The sequence below is a fragment of the Amphiura filiformis genome, unplaced genomic scaffold, assembly GCF_039555335.1.
Source record: "Amphiura filiformis unplaced genomic scaffold, Afil_fr2py scaffold_70, whole genome shotgun sequence".
NCBI classification, from domain to species: Eukaryota; Metazoa; Echinodermata; class Ophiuroidea; order Amphilepidida; family Amphiuridae; genus Amphiura; species Amphiura filiformis.
Genome location: NW_027305534.1, coordinates 212,995 through 230,973, shown reverse-complemented (window position 1 = coordinate 230,973; position 17,979 = coordinate 212,995). Strand labels below are relative to the sequence as shown.

Sequence of the window (17,979 nt, the reverse complement as noted above, 5' to 3'; positions counted from 1 at the left end):
AATATTACACAAAGCGACAATGTGAACCATTCTTCAGAGGCGAATGCAGATCCACTGCTTTCCAATTTTAAAAGTGAATTTCAGTTTGCAGCAGAAAAAGATACCATATTATGTTGTGACACTTCAGTACAACTTTGTGATACATCTGGTTTAACAATTTGTATACAGTTGATCAAAAAAGGTATGTTTTTAGATTGCTTTTATTTATAATTTCTGAAGACTACCTTTCTTTTCTCATGTATAGAAGAATTGTGACAAGTGAATGTTTTTCAGGACTGCCACAATTTTTAGCCACAATCTCAATGGAGTATAGAGTACATTGATTCCGGCGGGGTGGGTGACGAAGTGTTGTGGCTTCATTGGCATTATTTTAACTCCTTCTCACACAATGATGCGACCCCCATTTTCTGTCAGATATTTGAACAAATTTCTAATAATCTCTCGCCGTTTTTTTCCCTCTAAGATTCACACAATTTCATTATTTTTCTTGATTCAAAGCTGCATGAAAATTTTGAATCGAAAATTGGTAAACTTTTACGGAAAGACCCCCTTGATCCCTTTTTAGTGAAATCTTTCCAGTCTCGCAGAAAGCCCATTGATCCCTTTGGTGTCAAATCTCTCTCTGAAAGACCCCTACTTTTGAACTGGTGTCGGCACATGCCGGTCACTTATCCTCACTTCCAAAGTCGGGTGCCTCCCATCCTGGGACATTAACACTTTGTGTGCGCAAATAGATTCATCAGGATTGTCCAAATACAATTATATAAAATGTTCTTAAACAAATCCAAGAAAAGGTGATGTTGACATACCTCAATGACGTTTAATTATTTGATATCAGAAGGACATTCTTCGTATTCAGAATGCAACTCAATATGTCTGATGTGCTCTAATGTCCCACAATAAATACTGTCCAAACGTTCATACCCCTTCTCTTAAGTTTTCAAAATTACTGAAAAGCTAAATTTTACCAAAAGTGCATATACGACTTTCTGGCATTCTCATGCCGATATGATTTTTATGTTTAATGAAATAACATGAAAAAGCACACACTAATATTATGTTGTATAGTTCATCTGGATTGTCAATGCAATAACTGTTTGATAGAATCCATACTGATCCGTTTTTGGTGACATACCTTATAACAGATTCATGCTGCTAAGCAGCACTTCATCAGATATCTACGAAAAAAGCTTATTCCTAAAATTTCAGTTGATTATGATTTTGCGTTTGCAAGTTATGCAATGATGATTGTACTGCTCCATAGACAATGTGTTGTAATTTCGTTTTGGTGTATCAGAACGCAATTCAAATCTCACGATATCTTTGCTAAATGAATTAAAGGGCATTTCGTGAACCACAGCCTCATCCCCCACTTTTTTTTATATTATTATTGATTTTTTTTTGGGCATCGATGGGACACCGTAGGATTGCGCGATGACGTTCAATAAATGCTCAATACACTCGCAGAGCGATATCAGAAAGATTGCGATTTCCAAACGTAGACATCGGACGTACGTTGATCTATTCAAAACCACTCTCCTGTATCGAAGCGAGGTCACGTATAATTCGCGCACATACTGCCGGGCAATGACGTCACATGTCAAGTGGTCTATACCCGATCAATGTTGGAGTGCCTATAGACCACTTGGCATCTGACGTCATTGCCCGGCAGTATGCGCGCGCATTATGGCAATTTCAATTGTTATTTGCCCTGCAGTATGCGTACGCATCATAGTCTGCTAAGGGCACGTGCATTTTAAATCGCCCGCCACTTTTTATATAGTACAGGAAAGCCATTGAACAGTGTAGCGGCTCGTTCGAGCATATCGATAGACGAGTCTCTCGCCTTTGTTGATAAACAGTGATGTCAAGTGGTCTATAACCTATAATGTTTAAAATTCAATATGGCTACCGAACTGTCATGTGGTCCAGTGGATTAGTGCGCTGGACTTCTGTATTCTGTATGTAGCAGCGGCGTGGGTTTGAGGCCCACCTGTGCCGAACTGAAATTCCATTTTTTTTTAAAATTTAATATTAGGGAAATGAGACTGGGCGAATTTATGTATGACGTAGAGAGGATTAAGATCCCTTTATTGATCCCTGACCCCACCGACTACCCCGGGCTGATTTCATGCAAAACAAATCACCAGATGGCTGATTATAGGATATAGCGCCACAACACGAGCGTTGGTAAAGTATGTGGCCTCACTGCAATACATAGCTACGTAAAAACGTACGTGTTAACGTACGTAAAAATGTACGTCCTACGTCTACGTTTGGAAAATCGCAATCTCTCCATCATGTGAGTAAATATGCTAGGCGTGCGGGTATTGGACAGACTGAGATAATAACAAACTGCAAAATAAATATATATATAAATAATATAATGATATTAAGAACTCGGCCTCGGACATTGAGGACTCGGACTCGGACTACCGGTGGCGTAGTGTCATAGAGGCGTGGGGGTGCCCCCAATCGATCTGAAATTTCAAAAAATTCCTTCGTAAAATTGCCGAAAAACGATTTGTGCCCCAATCAGACCCGGTGCCTCCCCAGTCATTTTCGGTGCCCCCCCTCCATGTGATGACCCACGCTACGCCACTGCGGACATCAAAGACTCGGATGCCAAAGACTCGGATGTCATAGACTCGGACTCTGACATCAAAGACTCGGACAGTAGGGTCTCAGATAAGGTGGGCTCGACTACAGCACTGCCTGATAGACAACACCAGAAATCACGCGATTGTCCAATCAGATTATGTGTCAATCCTAATGAATAAGATTTTTTATTTGCTTGAATCAATCTACCAACATCATGAAGATGACATGCTTCCTGTATGGGCAAGATTTACTTTCATCATAATAAAGAATCATTGTAATTATATTAGTATAATGTATAACAAATTTGTTGCCTTATTCCTGCAAAAGTAAAGTGATTTGTTTAGTTTTTTCTTCCAGCGGAATCAAGCGGTTCATTGAGTACTGGACAGATTGCGGGTATTATAGTAGGGTGTGTGCTGGGTTTAATAGTGGTTGTTGTTGTTGTTGGTGTTGGTGTTGGTGTCAACCATTACAAGAAGAGTCATAGAGAAAGAGGTAATTGCTAATATGCTACTGTGGCTATCAGAGTCAACATTTAATAAAATTACCTAAAGACAACAAGTGCCCCTCAATCAGACCCAGCGCCCCCGTAATCAGCCCCTTGTACGCCCATCGAACGACTCGCCATTTCCATGCTATGGGTCTAATTAGTAATTACCCATGGTTTCCAATGAGTGGATTACAACCCAATTCGGGGCCACAGGCCCTCAATCAGTCCTGATACCCACAGATGACCCAAGCTTAAAGCCCCTGACATGCTATGAGTGATGAGTCTTTAACCCAGGATTTTCTTTTCTTTTCTTTTCTTTTCTTTTCTTTTCTTTTCTTTTCTTTTCTTTTCTTTTTTTTTCTTTTCTTTTCTTTTCTTTTCTTTTCTTTTCTTTTCTTTTCTTTTCTTTTCTTTTCTTTTCTTTTCTTTTCTTTTCTTTTCTTTTCTTTTCTTTTCTTTTCTTTTCTTTTCTTTTCTTTTCTTTTCTTTTCTTTTCTTTTCTTTTCTTTTCTTTTTTCTTTTCTTTTCTTTTCTTTTCTTTCTTTTCTTTTCTTTTCTTTTCTTTTCTTTTCTTTTCTTTTCTTTTCTTTTCTTTTCTTTTCTTTTCTTTTCTTTTCTTTTCTTTTCTTTTCTTTTCTTTTCTTTTCTTTCGAACCCGCTAACAACTTACTACTTGTTTTAACGTGATCAAATATTTTGCCTTGCAGGTAAAAATGAGTATGAGAATAGGGTTTACTTCTCGAACGAAGACAAAGGTAATTCAGTATTTTATTATAGAATTCTAGTGAAGTCTGTGGGAACCCTGGTGAAATAATTTCAACCATCCATGATTAGTTGAATTTGCTCAGCAGCATTTGGTCTCCTTTTTTCAATGTCTGTGCATTTTTCCTCCCTTTCTTTGTGATTCAGGAAGACCAGGTGCACCTCAAGATGTAACACGGGAGCGTATAAGTGAAACTAAAGTCAGGCTACGTTGGAAACCTGCACCAATGGCATCTCAATACCTGATATTCAATCAAGAACCTGGAGACGATACAGCGCCGCTTTTTTCCACTTGTGAAGTTACATGTGAAACTGGAGGGCGTGATGGAGATGACTTCTATGTGTGCTCTCTTAATAATGAGAGAGGACGAAGTAGCGCTGTAAAAGCTTTCACGTACCGTAGGGGCCTACCTTTAGAAGCAGAGAAATAAACATTTTAACATAGACATCAATCTTCATTGCACCAATCTTCATTTTGACTCGCTCCTGAGCTGTTCGATTCCATGTAACACTACTATATCATTCTCTGATGTCATCCATCTACCTACTGATTTGATTGCCTATTCCTATAGTTGTGATTCCATCGATATGTATCATCAGAGATTTTATATATTTCCTTCTGTTTTGTCTTTTCCCACCCAAAGCAAGTTTCAAAGCCTTTTAGGTCGTTTATGTCCTCCGAAAGAAAATGCATGTCTTATGGCCCGAGCTCATAAGTCGTGTGTCAACCATTATGTAAGGTTTCGTATTAAATTTTGCCGGGTCTTATATGAAAATTTTAAATCCTATTACAACCAAACCTGGGTCATAGCTGCATTATGAATACCTTCATGACGTCAAAGTTCGTCGGTCGCAACACATAGTGGCGTACGTGAAGGACAAAATACGTTTCCGATCAAAATATTTTTGAAGGATATACTATACTACTAGTAACGGATTCGATACTCTGCCATTGTTATCTCTCAGTGGCCCGATTCCATTTGTAGTTGAAGTTTAAGGTTCAAGCTATTAAACTGTAATCATTAATAGTTAAAAAGGAATAACTATTATAGGATATTAGCTAGCTCTAAAACTATACGCCACTATGTGAAACGGAAAATTTTGAAAATCACTCTACGCCACTATGTGTTGCGACCGACGAGTTTATTTTATATCAACTTGTAAATAGGCTGAAAATGAAAAAAAATCTAAAATCTCTCAGACATTATTACTATGCGTGGTTTTTACCCATTTTCAGCATGCTCAGACGACCTATACCAAGGGAGTGACACTAAATTCACGGTTGTTCTATTAGCAACGCAAAATCTATGAAAAATTCAGCTGTTTTACTAACTAGAAAGTGAGGCCAGTTATCGATCCGTTATAGCTCGTTATGAATAATTCATGTTCGACCCCTTGAATCATGTTAATTGAGTTTGGCAAATAACAACGTTGTTAGTTTTGCGAACTTTGCCTGTTCAATGAGAGTATAGCGCGCCCCCAATACATCTGGGCACAAACCAGGCGAAAACGATCCAGTTTAATGAAATGGCGGACGGGTATTCCCATCAGGCACCAGTGATATGTTTTTTCAAAGAAAGTCTACTAATTTGATATGAAATGACATTTTGCAATAGCAAAATCAAAATTAGGACTTGCTGTCAATAATATGAAGGAAATATGTGACAGAGGCAAGGTGTGAAATACAAGTAGTATTTAAGTTATAATAACCTTTGATACCCGACCTGACCTTCCACCATGGCGCCTTATTCGTCTTATGTATTTCTATTATGCTCTCAAGTAAAATAAAATACCAATCTGCACTGAGCAGACAATGTTACTTGGCTCCCAGCATGAATTATTGATTTTATACGGAGGTAAAGAAAGGCACAGTGTATGTGCATGATGTGCAAGCATACTCCAAATATTTACGGTAAATCTGAATAGTGGTCACATGTTGTCATATCATGTGTTCGGGAAATCACGTGGCAGAAAGAAAAAAACAAGTCCGAAAACCGCCTTAACTACGGTAAGATTCAACTTTTCAGGGCTCCCCTAATTTCAATAACGCGAATACAAAAACACTCTCATTCATTTTGTCCTTATGCTTAGGCTTGGTGGGGGCGCCAATAACATTTTCGGGGGCAAAAGCGAACAAAATCCCCCTGTTGATTTAGCCCTTATTCCCGCTAATAGCGTAATTATACTACCAAAATAGCGCTGCCCATTGCTTTTGAGAACCGCCTTGTTACAAACCGAGACATTTTAAGGGTGAATGATACGTACGAGGATGTTTAGAAAGTAAAAACAAATCCGAAACCGCCCTTACTACGGTAACACTCAACTTTTCGGGGCAACCTTGCTTGCCTAGCCGGTACGATATGACCCTTTCCAATAATTGCACAAATAGCACAAATAGCGATCATTGGAGACAACTCAGATATGAAAAAAAACCTTAAGTTAATAATTGCATAAATTGCACAAATAGCTGACGGCTAGAAGGGACTTGGGGATGAATGTCATAATTGCTTATATAGCCGGTACGTTAAAGCCCCTACCACCAATTGCACAAATAGCGCTTACTGGAGGCAACTCAGATATGAAAAAAATATTCTAAGTTGATAATTGCATATATTGCACAAATTGCAAGTACTTCTAGCTATTTGTGCAATTTATAAGTCTGGCAAAATGTAAAATTTCCCTATACCTTAAGAATGGGAAATCTACCAAAACAACCTTTCTCGATGTGTTTTGACGATGCAATGGAAGCCTACATAACGTGTTTGCCTAATGATGAGATTTTAAGAATTATTTAAGTTTCGAAATCTATAGGAACAGAAAGTGTATGGTGTATACATTCCAGGAAAATGTTTATAATCTGTTTCTCCCAGCATTCTATATTTCCCTAAAATTATCACATTTTGTCTCCAAAATCCCATGTAAACGTTAAATATTGGAACAGGCTGTCTTGATGATTTTTCGGCATTTTAAGGGCAACATGAGTAAATATTAAAAAACCAAACACCGCGTCCTCGGTGCTACTCCCATGTAATCGAAAGTCGTAAAAGATAATCCGATAACAATAATCATCAATTGTCGTTTCTAGTCCCTGGCTGAACTATGGGTTCACCTATTAATTTTTAATAATTCTTTTACCCCATAGCATTAAGAAACTAGAATTTCGATAAGTAAAATAGCTGGATGAGGTATGCAGCTCGTTGGGGTGGTTACGATAAGGATAATGAACTGAGTGCAATGCATTCGTCAAGATAATCGCACGCGCCGTGGAGTTATTGCATTTAGCTCGAGAGCCGATAGCCTCAAGAGCTAAATGCAATAACTCCATGGCAAGTGCAATTATCTTGACGAATGCATTTGCACGAGTACATTATCCGTCATACACTTTGAGTGTAGGCCTATTAAAACAATAGGCAATATTAATTGCTGCATTCATTATATTAGTTTTAATATTAGGGAAAATATCTTACATTTTAAAAACACCGTCAGGACATTGACCAGCTACGTAGCATTTAACTGGTAAAGAAAATCAATCCCTGTATAAGTTAGCTATCAATGGTATCGATTGCGCCATACGTCATACTTTAGTAACTTATTCACGCATGGTTTGTAACCAATTGACTTTATGTTGTGATCATTTAATATCGTGGTTTCGAACACAGAGAGCACTGAACCAGTTCACCTGGAAACGATCGATTTAGATGTCCGACTAGTACTCAGTACGGTGAATATCAACTGGACTTTATAGCTCTATAATTTGAACTTTAAAATCTACTTATATTAAAACACACGACATTGGGATTTAACAATTTGTTCAGTATTATCATAGGCCTTCAAACACATGTGTTTGAAGGCCTATGGTATTTTAAAACATGATCATGATATTATGCGCTAGTGTGTGTTCCCGGGCCCGGCTATGTTATTTTAGATATAGGCCTACATGTATTTCATTTGTAAAATGCTGAATATTTTGCAATGGTGTCATCTTGTATAATTATGATCCACCTGTTTTTGGCCCTTTTTAATTAATAGAAGCTCGATTATTCTCATTTGATGTTTGATTTATTTGAGGTCATTAATCATAATTTATGACAATGATCTTTGCACGAGCGATTGCCGAATAGGGTGCAACTCTACTAGTCTTATTACAAGACTGCCCTACCCCAACCCTAAACCCTAACCCTAAACTCCGTAAACGAGGACTGGACTCAAGTCTAGCGAGTTGCACCCTATTCGGTAATTGTACCCACCGTTTGTAACTATACCATTTTAACACCACAGAATGTATATTCGTACTTTTTTGATGGTATATCGAACAGACAATTATATAGTTATGTGACCTCTGTGTCGAAAGCGTCACCTAACTCTACTATATGGTTATGTGAAAGTAGTATTTCTAGTATTTGAGCGTGCACGTATTATCTAGAATCTATTGTTTAGCGTGCAGGTTTTAGATAATGCATTGTTTAGCGTGCAGGTTTATATAATTTGGGCTGTGAAGGGTAGTTCGCGAAAATAATGCACGGGAGAAGAATACATAACGATGAATAGAAACGGGCACTAGAAGTGTATGGGGCGTTAAAACCACTAACCGCGAAAATGAGGATATCGAACTAGTTTCCCCCGCAGGGCTCCAAAGAACCACTAACCGCAAAATATGGATATCCAACTAGTTTGTCTCGCATGGCTACAAAGAATCACTAACCGCTAAATATAGTTTACCCCGCAGGGCTTGAAAGAACCACTAACCGCGAAATATGAATATCCAACTAGTTTGCCTCGCATGGCTACAAAGAATCACTAACCGCTCTCCCCGTGGTTCATCTGATAATGGCGTGGCAGATGATCCATGATAAAAGACCTCGTTTACAGGCGGTTCCGATCAATGTAACGCCCGATTGTCGGCTACACTTCCTGTCCTGTAAAAATACCCCGACCAGCTATCTACGGCGACCCCCTTCGTTTACCTGATCACTTGTGCCTGGCCGAAGTTTAATTAGCGTTATCGCATAGATTTCAGCTGTTAATACCTAGATATGCCCGAAAAAAATATATGGATATCCAACTAAAAAAAAAAAAGGCGTCAATATCTACCAAAAATGTTCCAAAACGTAAAAAACAGGACAAAGTTTAAAAAATCTTTCCTGTGTGGGTTTTCACCCTTTTTAAAACTTGGTCCCATTTATCTCACTAACTGCGAAATGAGGAAATCGAACTAGTTTGCCCCGCATGGCTTCAAAGAACCACTAACCGTGAAATATGGATATCCAACTAGTTTGCCCCGCAGATATGTTGTATTCGAAAATTTTACGGGCGTATTACCGTTGCAACAGTCATGGACGTAAGGCTAATTTTCTATAGTGTCTGCAGCATTAATTATACTGATTTACCGTAGCATCCATAAAATCGAACAAAGCCCAGAATAAAGCTGCTTTTAGAACTAATTAGGGCCACTGGGCAATTTGCTGTTGCATAAGACGTCGCGTAACGCAGTCGGGGTTGAACGCTGCACAGCGACCCTCGGGGTTTTCAAGGTCAGGTGATCAGCCCACACAAATGGGCTTTGTTCAACGTTCAACGTCTTCTGTGAAAATATTTATAGGCCTAATTATAGTTGGTCTCAAATAAATAAGCACGCGATAACAAACCTTGTATTTAAACAAATTTCGTGAATTTTATTGAATACAAGAACTCAAATAAAGTTTTTTTGTTACCAAGATAAATATAAAATATGACAAAATACCATATTTACAAAAAGTATGCAGACAAATCAATCTATACAATGCAAAATTATATTAGAAAAATACCTTATACGTATTTTATGAAAGACACAATAGAGGTTGCATAATTTGATCAAATTGTTAACAGTGGAAGTGTGCGTAAGTTTAACAGCGGTAACGTCATGAACGTGAGGGAGCATGGGGGATCCCCGTTTCCCCTAATCATTACCAAAAGAAATCGATAAATCAACATTTTAGGCACTAATTGTCAAATCTTTAGATGTTCGCATGCTCCTCCCGCGATTTCAGAGGCAAAGCGCGTTGAGTTCAATCAGGAGCATTGCTGCTCAAACGTATAATGCTGGTTATTGTCATACCTGATCGGCAGTAAAAACTGCCGATCAGCTTGCAGAAAATTTCAAGCAGCACAGGATTGGATTTTTGGTCAATGATCAAAGAGCGGCAATACTGGCTTTCAGAGTCATGCTGCTGCCGCTTGGTGACTGTCGTAGCTCAATCAAATCAAGCGCACAATGAAGTGTTGCATCGCTCAGCGGCAAGTAACCAGCATTAGACATGTTAGAATATAGAGTTTCTTTTTATAGTGACCTGTAGAATTGAAAGCAGATGAACTGTGGCTCATAATAAAGTGAGCTCAAAAAGAAAGTTATAATTTTTCACTTGGGTCATATCTTGAAAATCTGTCCATCAAAATAAACCAAAATTACACACAGGATTACTTCAATACTCTACTCTATTATTAGACATGTCAATATCCAATATTACCTTTCCATACTTACTGACACAACTGGAAATGCACTGACATGGAACCGCTTGCTGTATCACATGTCACAGCCTGGATATTTCGGCACCATAGAGTTTATGGCTCGTGAAGTAGTCAAAACAAATGAAGGTATTCGTGAGAGCGTGTTGGGGCGCACAGGTGCACATGTGTCCATGTTCGTCTTTGTCGGGTTGTGTTTATATTCGTGGGGTACGAGTGCTATTTTTGTGACCCAATCCTGAGACAAGAAATACTACGTTAAAAATACAATTGCTTTACATCAAATGAGATGTGACATGTGGTCCAGGAATATGTTCCGTTTCAGTGTATTTTGCTGTTGTGTCAGTCGGGCAACTGCTTGGTTACTGACATGTGTTTTGTCATTTTGACGGACAGGATTTTATTTTATGATACGACCTTGTGAAAATTTCTTTTTGAGCCCAGTTTATATATAGGTTATATAAAATAATTTCTACAACGTAATTTGCATCTTTACTCCAAAATGTTGTTGGAATTTAGAATACCCTACCATTTATACCGTTTACTGAATACTGTACATGAATGTATGCATCATTCTATGAAAGACCGGCGTTGAAAACCTAGCTACAGTGGCAGAAATATTGTATAACATAGTCTGTAAAATTATTGTTACTGTTATAATGTCGATTATATTTTTTGAAAGCAATCTTTGCATACCCGACAAAATGAAATATGTTATTGAGCAGCCTAAATTGCCACTAGCCAATCTCACATGTATACTGCGCACAAAAAGTAAGCATATCCGTATTTTCTAGCAATATCTTAAAGACACTAAACATAATATTACCAAATACATATATAGATGGGGAATTTTGTTCTGCATATTTTGATACCTCATTCGGCAAGACTTTATTTCCCGAACTTATACAAATTTGAAGGAAAAATAGAGCATTTCAAAAGTTTTACAAACATTAGACGTTTCTCTCGTAACTTGCCAATTATGAGCACAGCTAGTGACTGGTGATATGTCACGGTGTAATGAACCCGTTACAAAAGTAAGCGGTAATTGCCCAGAATGAAGAAATATCAAAATTTGCCGCTTTTGGAATGCTCTTTTTTATTTTGCCTGACGATGTATTACAATACGCAGAATAAATTTCTCCCTTCTATTGATTAGGCCTCAATTAAGTTGGGTTTAGTCCAGTGGTTTAGAGTCTTAAAGATTTTTGTGCGCAGTATTTTTTTTTTGTAATGTTTCCAGCCTGACAGCACTCGTTATCAGCCAGTGGATTAGCCACTGTGGCTGTTAGTTGCTGTCGGACTGATGATTAAGTACAACCCTGCAAACAAACTAAACACCACATAAAAAGAAAGTCCACACTAGGGCCTAGATATAGTCTTAGTGGTCGTAATTCTTAACGTGATTGACTCGATGACTGCGGACATTGAAAATGTGCAAAGAATTTTGACTGCTGCAAATGATACCAGATCTTAACGAGTTGTGAAAATGTGTGCGATTTGAAAGGTTGCATTTTTTAATGCTTCAACAAGTCCACGTTTTGAGATATTTTCTCAAAATATTAAGAGCTATATCTCAAGAACAGCTGAACCAGTACTTGGATTGTTTGTACTCATTTTGTTGCATTTTCATGCTGATTTCAAAGATGGTCATAATAAATATTCAATTCTGAATTTTTTGAATTTTACAAGAAAATTTGAAACTTGTCGCCTGCAGTCGACACCCGTGTGGGGAGGGTTAATCGTTATAAGAATTATGATCCCTAGGCCTAAAATTAGTGTGGACTTTCTCTTTACGAGGTGTTTTTATATAATAGCTAACTCCCTGCACGTCATGTCTTCTCATCATCGTTATTAAATGCCGCATTATCATTCCCACCCTGTTGTTGCGTTTCGTTTTGACGTTGACTGCGTCGTCTTTCACTCCGGTCTGGATTTTGTTGTTGGTTTTCGTTTTGTTGTCGATTTCTTTCTTTTTGTTGCTGCTGGTCTCCATTTGCACGTTCACTACGTCTTCTTTCACTTGTTTGCCTCTGTTGTGGCTGGTCATCACTCTGTCGTCGGCTACGTCTTCTTTCGTTTGTTTCTCCCTGTGCCTCTTCGCTTTGCCGTCGGCTGCGTCTTTCGTTCGTCTCTCCCTGTGCCTCTTCGCTTCGTCGTCGGCTACGTCTTCTTTCGGTCGTCTCTCCCTGTCCCTCTTCATTTTGCCGTCGACTGCGTCTTCTTTCGCTTGTTTCTTCTTGTCGCTGTTGATCTTCGAGTCTTCGATCATTGCCATCTCCCTGCTGTTCTTCCCCTTCATTTTGTTGTTGATTTCGACGTCTCATTGAATCATTATTCCTGAATTCCTCTATATGATGATTTCTTTGTCGATTACGTCGTCTTCTCATTGAACATCTGTTAGATTAGGAAATAAAATGAAAAAATATCGAATGTAATAAGAGGTCCCTAGATTGAGCCTTGGGGAATACCCTAACCATAATTCAGTAATTATTATCCAATGACGTCATCTTCTCATTGAACATTCGTTAGATTATATAATAAAATAGAAAATCAAATGTAATAAAGAGAAGAGGTAACACGCGGCGGTAAAACAGCGTGTCTTATGGTTAATTTTGCACCTTCCAAATTTTATTTATTTATTCATTATTTATTTACTAAAACTTCTCTTGCCTGGGTTACAAAACTCAGTGTAAACACTGTTTTTCAGTTTGGCCCAGGGTCAAACTTAAAACATCAAAAAGTAACCAATACATATTAAAATACATTACATTAAGTATATATCGCACAATTTAACAAAATTAGGAATTACAATAAAAACTAGACCAGCTAGGTATAAAATTTGCATACAAACAACAATATAAAAACAGTGATATTGCACTATTCAGCATCGAAGTGGTTACGTAATTCTCTTGGTTACCGGATCACGCTATTTTGATATGCCTTCAAGTGCCATATACTTTGTGTGGTGATTGTTTCGATCGTGGTTCATAACTCAAGCGCGTGATCCCGTTGACATAGTAACATTACGTAACTTCGATACTGAATAGGACATCATAAGGTGAAATTTACTAGCAAGCATTATTTAAAATAACCGACTGTAGCTGGCAACGGAATTTTGACTCTGGTAGGAAATGGTTAAAGGACAGTGCACCTCTGGAGGAAAATTTCCTTTTGGCAGAGGCACTTCGGTTATTTGGAGGGATAACCTTGGGCTGCGGATCTAGTGGAGTAGCCATGACTGTTACTGACTGTGGACAAGATGTTACACAAAGGCAGTGGGAGGATGTTGCTAAGGCTCTTATAGACCATGATGTTAAATGTACAAACCGTCTCAAAAGTTAGGTCTTAGTAATAGTCAACAATGCCTAGAAAAGTTGCTTTTTGCCGTGTAAAAGTACTATAATTTTTCCATTTTCTGCGATTCATTTTCTCCGATCGGCACCGGATGAATCTACCTCCCTTTTACGCGCTACTAACCTATGAATGTTCGTGGTGAGTTTGATTGACAGGTCACGTCAGACGCAAACTAGTCTTTTTAATTCTGTCTTTGATTATAACATATTCGAAGTACCTAAAATGTGTGGATCAAAGGGCAAGAGAGGTGATACAATTGACATTAAAATAGTCTTATTCTGTATAACTATATATGGTATTCCCCAGGTTCAAAGCAGGGATCTCTAATCTTATTTACATGTTTCAAAATTAATTTACCTATATATCTCTGGTAATAAATGTCACATTACTGATATTAGACAAAGACACCCAACGATGACCCCACTTACCACTATGACCCCTGCCGTATCATTCATTAATACATCTATTTATCTATCTTCTGAGCAGCTCCAGAAGCTTTGTTCTTTGTAACTATATTATGGGATTCCCCCAGGTTCAATTCAGGGACCTCTTAATCGTATTATGTTTCAAATGTGATTTACCTTTCTCTGGTAATAAAAGCCCATTTAGACCAGGTTAAAACTGAGCTAAGTACCACTTGGAGAACAAGAAACTCTCATATGGTTTATCTGGACCAGTTTTGCATGGGGAACAAGAATTTGTTGGGTAAAAAGCCTGTAACCTGAGAACTTTTCCGTGAGGGCGCTTTTTTCAAAATGGCCGCCAAAATCCAATATATTTGGTTAAATTAGTCACTTTAGGCCATATTTAACCAGATTTTGGATTTGTATTGATAGCTATAATGTACTACTAAATAAGTCAGGTTATTAATATGAAGGTAACAGGAGGTCACAGCCGAGGGCGCTTTTTTAAAATGGCCGCCAAAATCAATGAAAAGCATACATATTGTTAAATTAGTCACTTAAGTTGTATACTTCATCAGATTTTGGATGTTGTTATTGATAGCGGTAAGGCATTACTAGGTCAGGTTATTAAAACGAAGGTAATAGGATGTCACAGGCGAGGGTGCTTTATTCAAAATGGCTGACAAAATTGAAGGAAAGTATGATCTCAACAAAAAAGCGTCAGGAAATGTTACTTAAGTAGAAGTACTTTTTGAACTTATAATGAAGTACTTCAGGGTGGTAACGGTAGATTCTGATTTAAAATGGCGGCGATGATGACTACCAGAATTGCCTTTATGTATTAAAGAAGACCCTAAAAGCAACTTGTAAACTAGAATGATGCAAAAGTGTTGTTCCGTTTGTGCATGGTTTCACTGAATCTGATTCTCAGGATCACTCAAATCGTTATTTTCTGAAAAATCTTCATAGTCATTCTCTATATGAAGCGCCAGTGCCTGCTTACATGGTGGTAGTAAGGATATATCTGCAATACTTTTCTGTTCTTCTTCTTTTCTTCTTCCACGGTAAGTGTAACATCAAATGCATGATGACAGGTTGCGCATGTACAAAGGATCAGGAACGCAACTTCAAAAACAGCAGTGCAAAATATGTACAGTGCGACGTGCGATAAAAAGCAGCTCTCGGTGGAGGAATATTAGTGCTGCAGATCCCCCAATGCAGACTTGACAGCATTGAGGGACGGCGAGATGGCTGGATCTGTCTGAAGAAGGTTCCAGTCCTTGGCTGTTCTCTGGAAGAAAGAGTGCATGTAGACCTGAGTGTTGCAGTGCTGAAGCTGGAATTTGGAATCATGGCCTCTGGTGTTTGTCACAGATTTGGTAAGGTACTGAATAGCCACAAGGTTATATCTGACGCGATACATCATCATCAGTACCCGGCTCTGTTGCCGTCTGGCTTGTAGAGATTGCCACTGGAGGTATTGTAAAATAGCAGACACGTTGCTCCTCCTGTCATAGTCACTGGTGACATAGAGAGCACACCTGCGCTGGACTTGATCAAGTCTCTTTATGTTCTTTTTGGGTATGGGGATCCCAGACAGGTGCTGCATATTCAACTATATACCTGACATAAGTGGTGTATGACTCTTTGATCTTGCGTGTGCAGTGACTGAAATTACGAATGAGAAATGCACGTACGGATGGAGTTGGCTTTCTTAATGATGCATGTGGGTGTGGGTGTTGAAACCGAGGTTGGAGTCAATGTGGACACCCAGATACCTGGTAGAATCAACTTCCTCAAGTGTGTGGCCATGAATAGAGTATGAGCTCTGGAGGGCATTTCTCCTATTTGTGATATGGATGGCTTGACATTTTGATGGATGGAATTTCATCATCCACTGTTGCTCCCACTCCTGCAGATTATCCAAGTCTTTTACTTGCAGCTGCAGACTGTCCTCACGTGATGTAATTCTTTTATACAAGATGCAGTCATCTGCAAAGAGTCGAACCGAGGAGTTCTTGATGCAAGCTAGTAGGTCATTAATAAATATGACAAACAACAACGGCCCCGGCTGCCTTGGGGTACACCAGAAGTCACTTCCACTTCAGTGCTGAACTGGCCATCAACCACTACTTGTTGGGTTCTATTTGTGAGAAAGTCCAAAATCCACTCCAATGTTGTTATTCTGATACCATAATGCTCTGCTTTCATCAGCAAACGATGATGGGACACCTTATCAAATGCTTTTTCAAAATCAAGCAAGATGAGGTCTGTCTGCCCTCTTTCGCCCAAGCTTCTGGCAAGATCATCAATGGTGACAATTAGTTGCGTAAGATAAAAAGATTGCAGATATATCCCCCAATACTACCACCATGTAAGCAGGCGCTGGCGCTTCATATCCTTAGCGCAAATTCCATTGCAAGCGAGTGGAGAGCAGCAGATGTCACTGTATACGATGGTGGAAACATTGTTGACAATGGGTGGAACGAAAACATGGAACCTAAATAGGTAGCTCTTGGCCAGAGCCCTCGGTGTACCCTTTAAGAAGATCCAGTGATCCACGAGTAAAATAAGCAAGTGAAGAAAATGTATAGTAAAACATGATATCACTACCAGTACTAAGCATGCTAAGGCAAAACTACATTTAGTCACCAACACATCTGTGCTCAGAAGTAACAGACCACTGCACTATCCCTTGCCGAAGGCAAGGCACGCGAGCGAAGCGAGCCAGTGGCTCACCAACATCACAACAGGGCCACACTGCAGGAAAGACCACTGATGACCCCACCCCACTAACCGCGAAAGTCCACTAACCGACGCGCATGCCTTGTTTGGCTGAAATAATGAAACCCCATATACCCACCATCATTGAACATGAGCGCATGGAGGAGATGAAGAAGAAGAACAAAGTGGTAAGTAAACGTGATAATATAAACGATTACATAGGGCAGGTAATTATTGTGCTTAGTTTTGCTTCAAATTCTTGTCAACTGGTATTTTTTTGTTTTGTTTCATTTGACATGCATAGGTCGTCACATACTAACCCAGTATTCACATGCAAAGAGACAAAATATAAATAGGCCTAATCGGCGCGTCATGATAACGGGACAGATACAATGCATGCATGCAAAGAATCTGAATCATAAGCTGCCGATTGTTCTCGCCAACAATGTTTCAAATAGTAAATTATTCATTGATAATTCTGGACATTATATATATAGTATTTCTCAAGCCATTTGTTGTATGATTACCTTTCATATCTTGCTGCAGGTTAACCTTGGCGTGTTGATGAAGAACGAAAGCACCACAGAAGGAATGAAAGACATAACTGCCACCGAGCACACTTTTGTTCCAGGCCACAGCCTAGATGACCACAGCCTAGATGACCTCAGCCTAGCTGACCTCATTAGATTATTGGCGTTCGGGGATCAGAAGACTGTAGAGCGGATGGACAAGGCTCTTGAAGATGTCAGGAATTCGAAGACCCCCAGCAAACGGCAGGAAGGGCTCATGCCAGTGTTTGGAGACTTCCATCTCCTTGGAAATTATTATCAGGCAAGACGCAGACTTTACTTGAATCGACTTAAAATTATATAGTGATTTATCATGTTTTTAGCTAAGTACATAATTGCTTACGAAGTTCAAATTACAAAGAAATGATTATTACTTGGGTGCCAACTCTCATATTTTGTAAGCAAGTGAGTGACATGTTGAGTAAAAAAATGGCAGCACCAGGGTTTTTTTCGGGGGGGGGGGTTCTGAGGGGGCAAAAAGTGCATATTTGTGTTATTTTGGTTAAAAGTGGGAGGATCTGAGGCAAGAAACTATTTCAGGGGTGTCAATGTCCTCCCTGGGCACCCCTCCCCC

General features: G+C 39.0%; 1 protein-coding gene across 1 annotated transcript in view; it reads right to left on the bottom strand.

Annotated features, from left to right (window-relative positions):
* Positions 1–9,528: 9,528 nt before the first annotated feature.
* Positions 9,529–17,979, bottom strand: part of LOC140144656 (uncharacterized) — a 31,045-nt gene continuing 22,594 nt past the window's right edge. Inside the window, exon 2 of the mRNA XM_072166467.1 lies at positions 9,529–12,748. Within this exon, the coding sequence (XP_072022568.1) occupies positions 12,184–12,748 (565 nt within the window). The 3' untranslated portion in view covers positions 9,529–12,183. The remainder of the gene's footprint in view (positions 12,749–17,979) is intronic.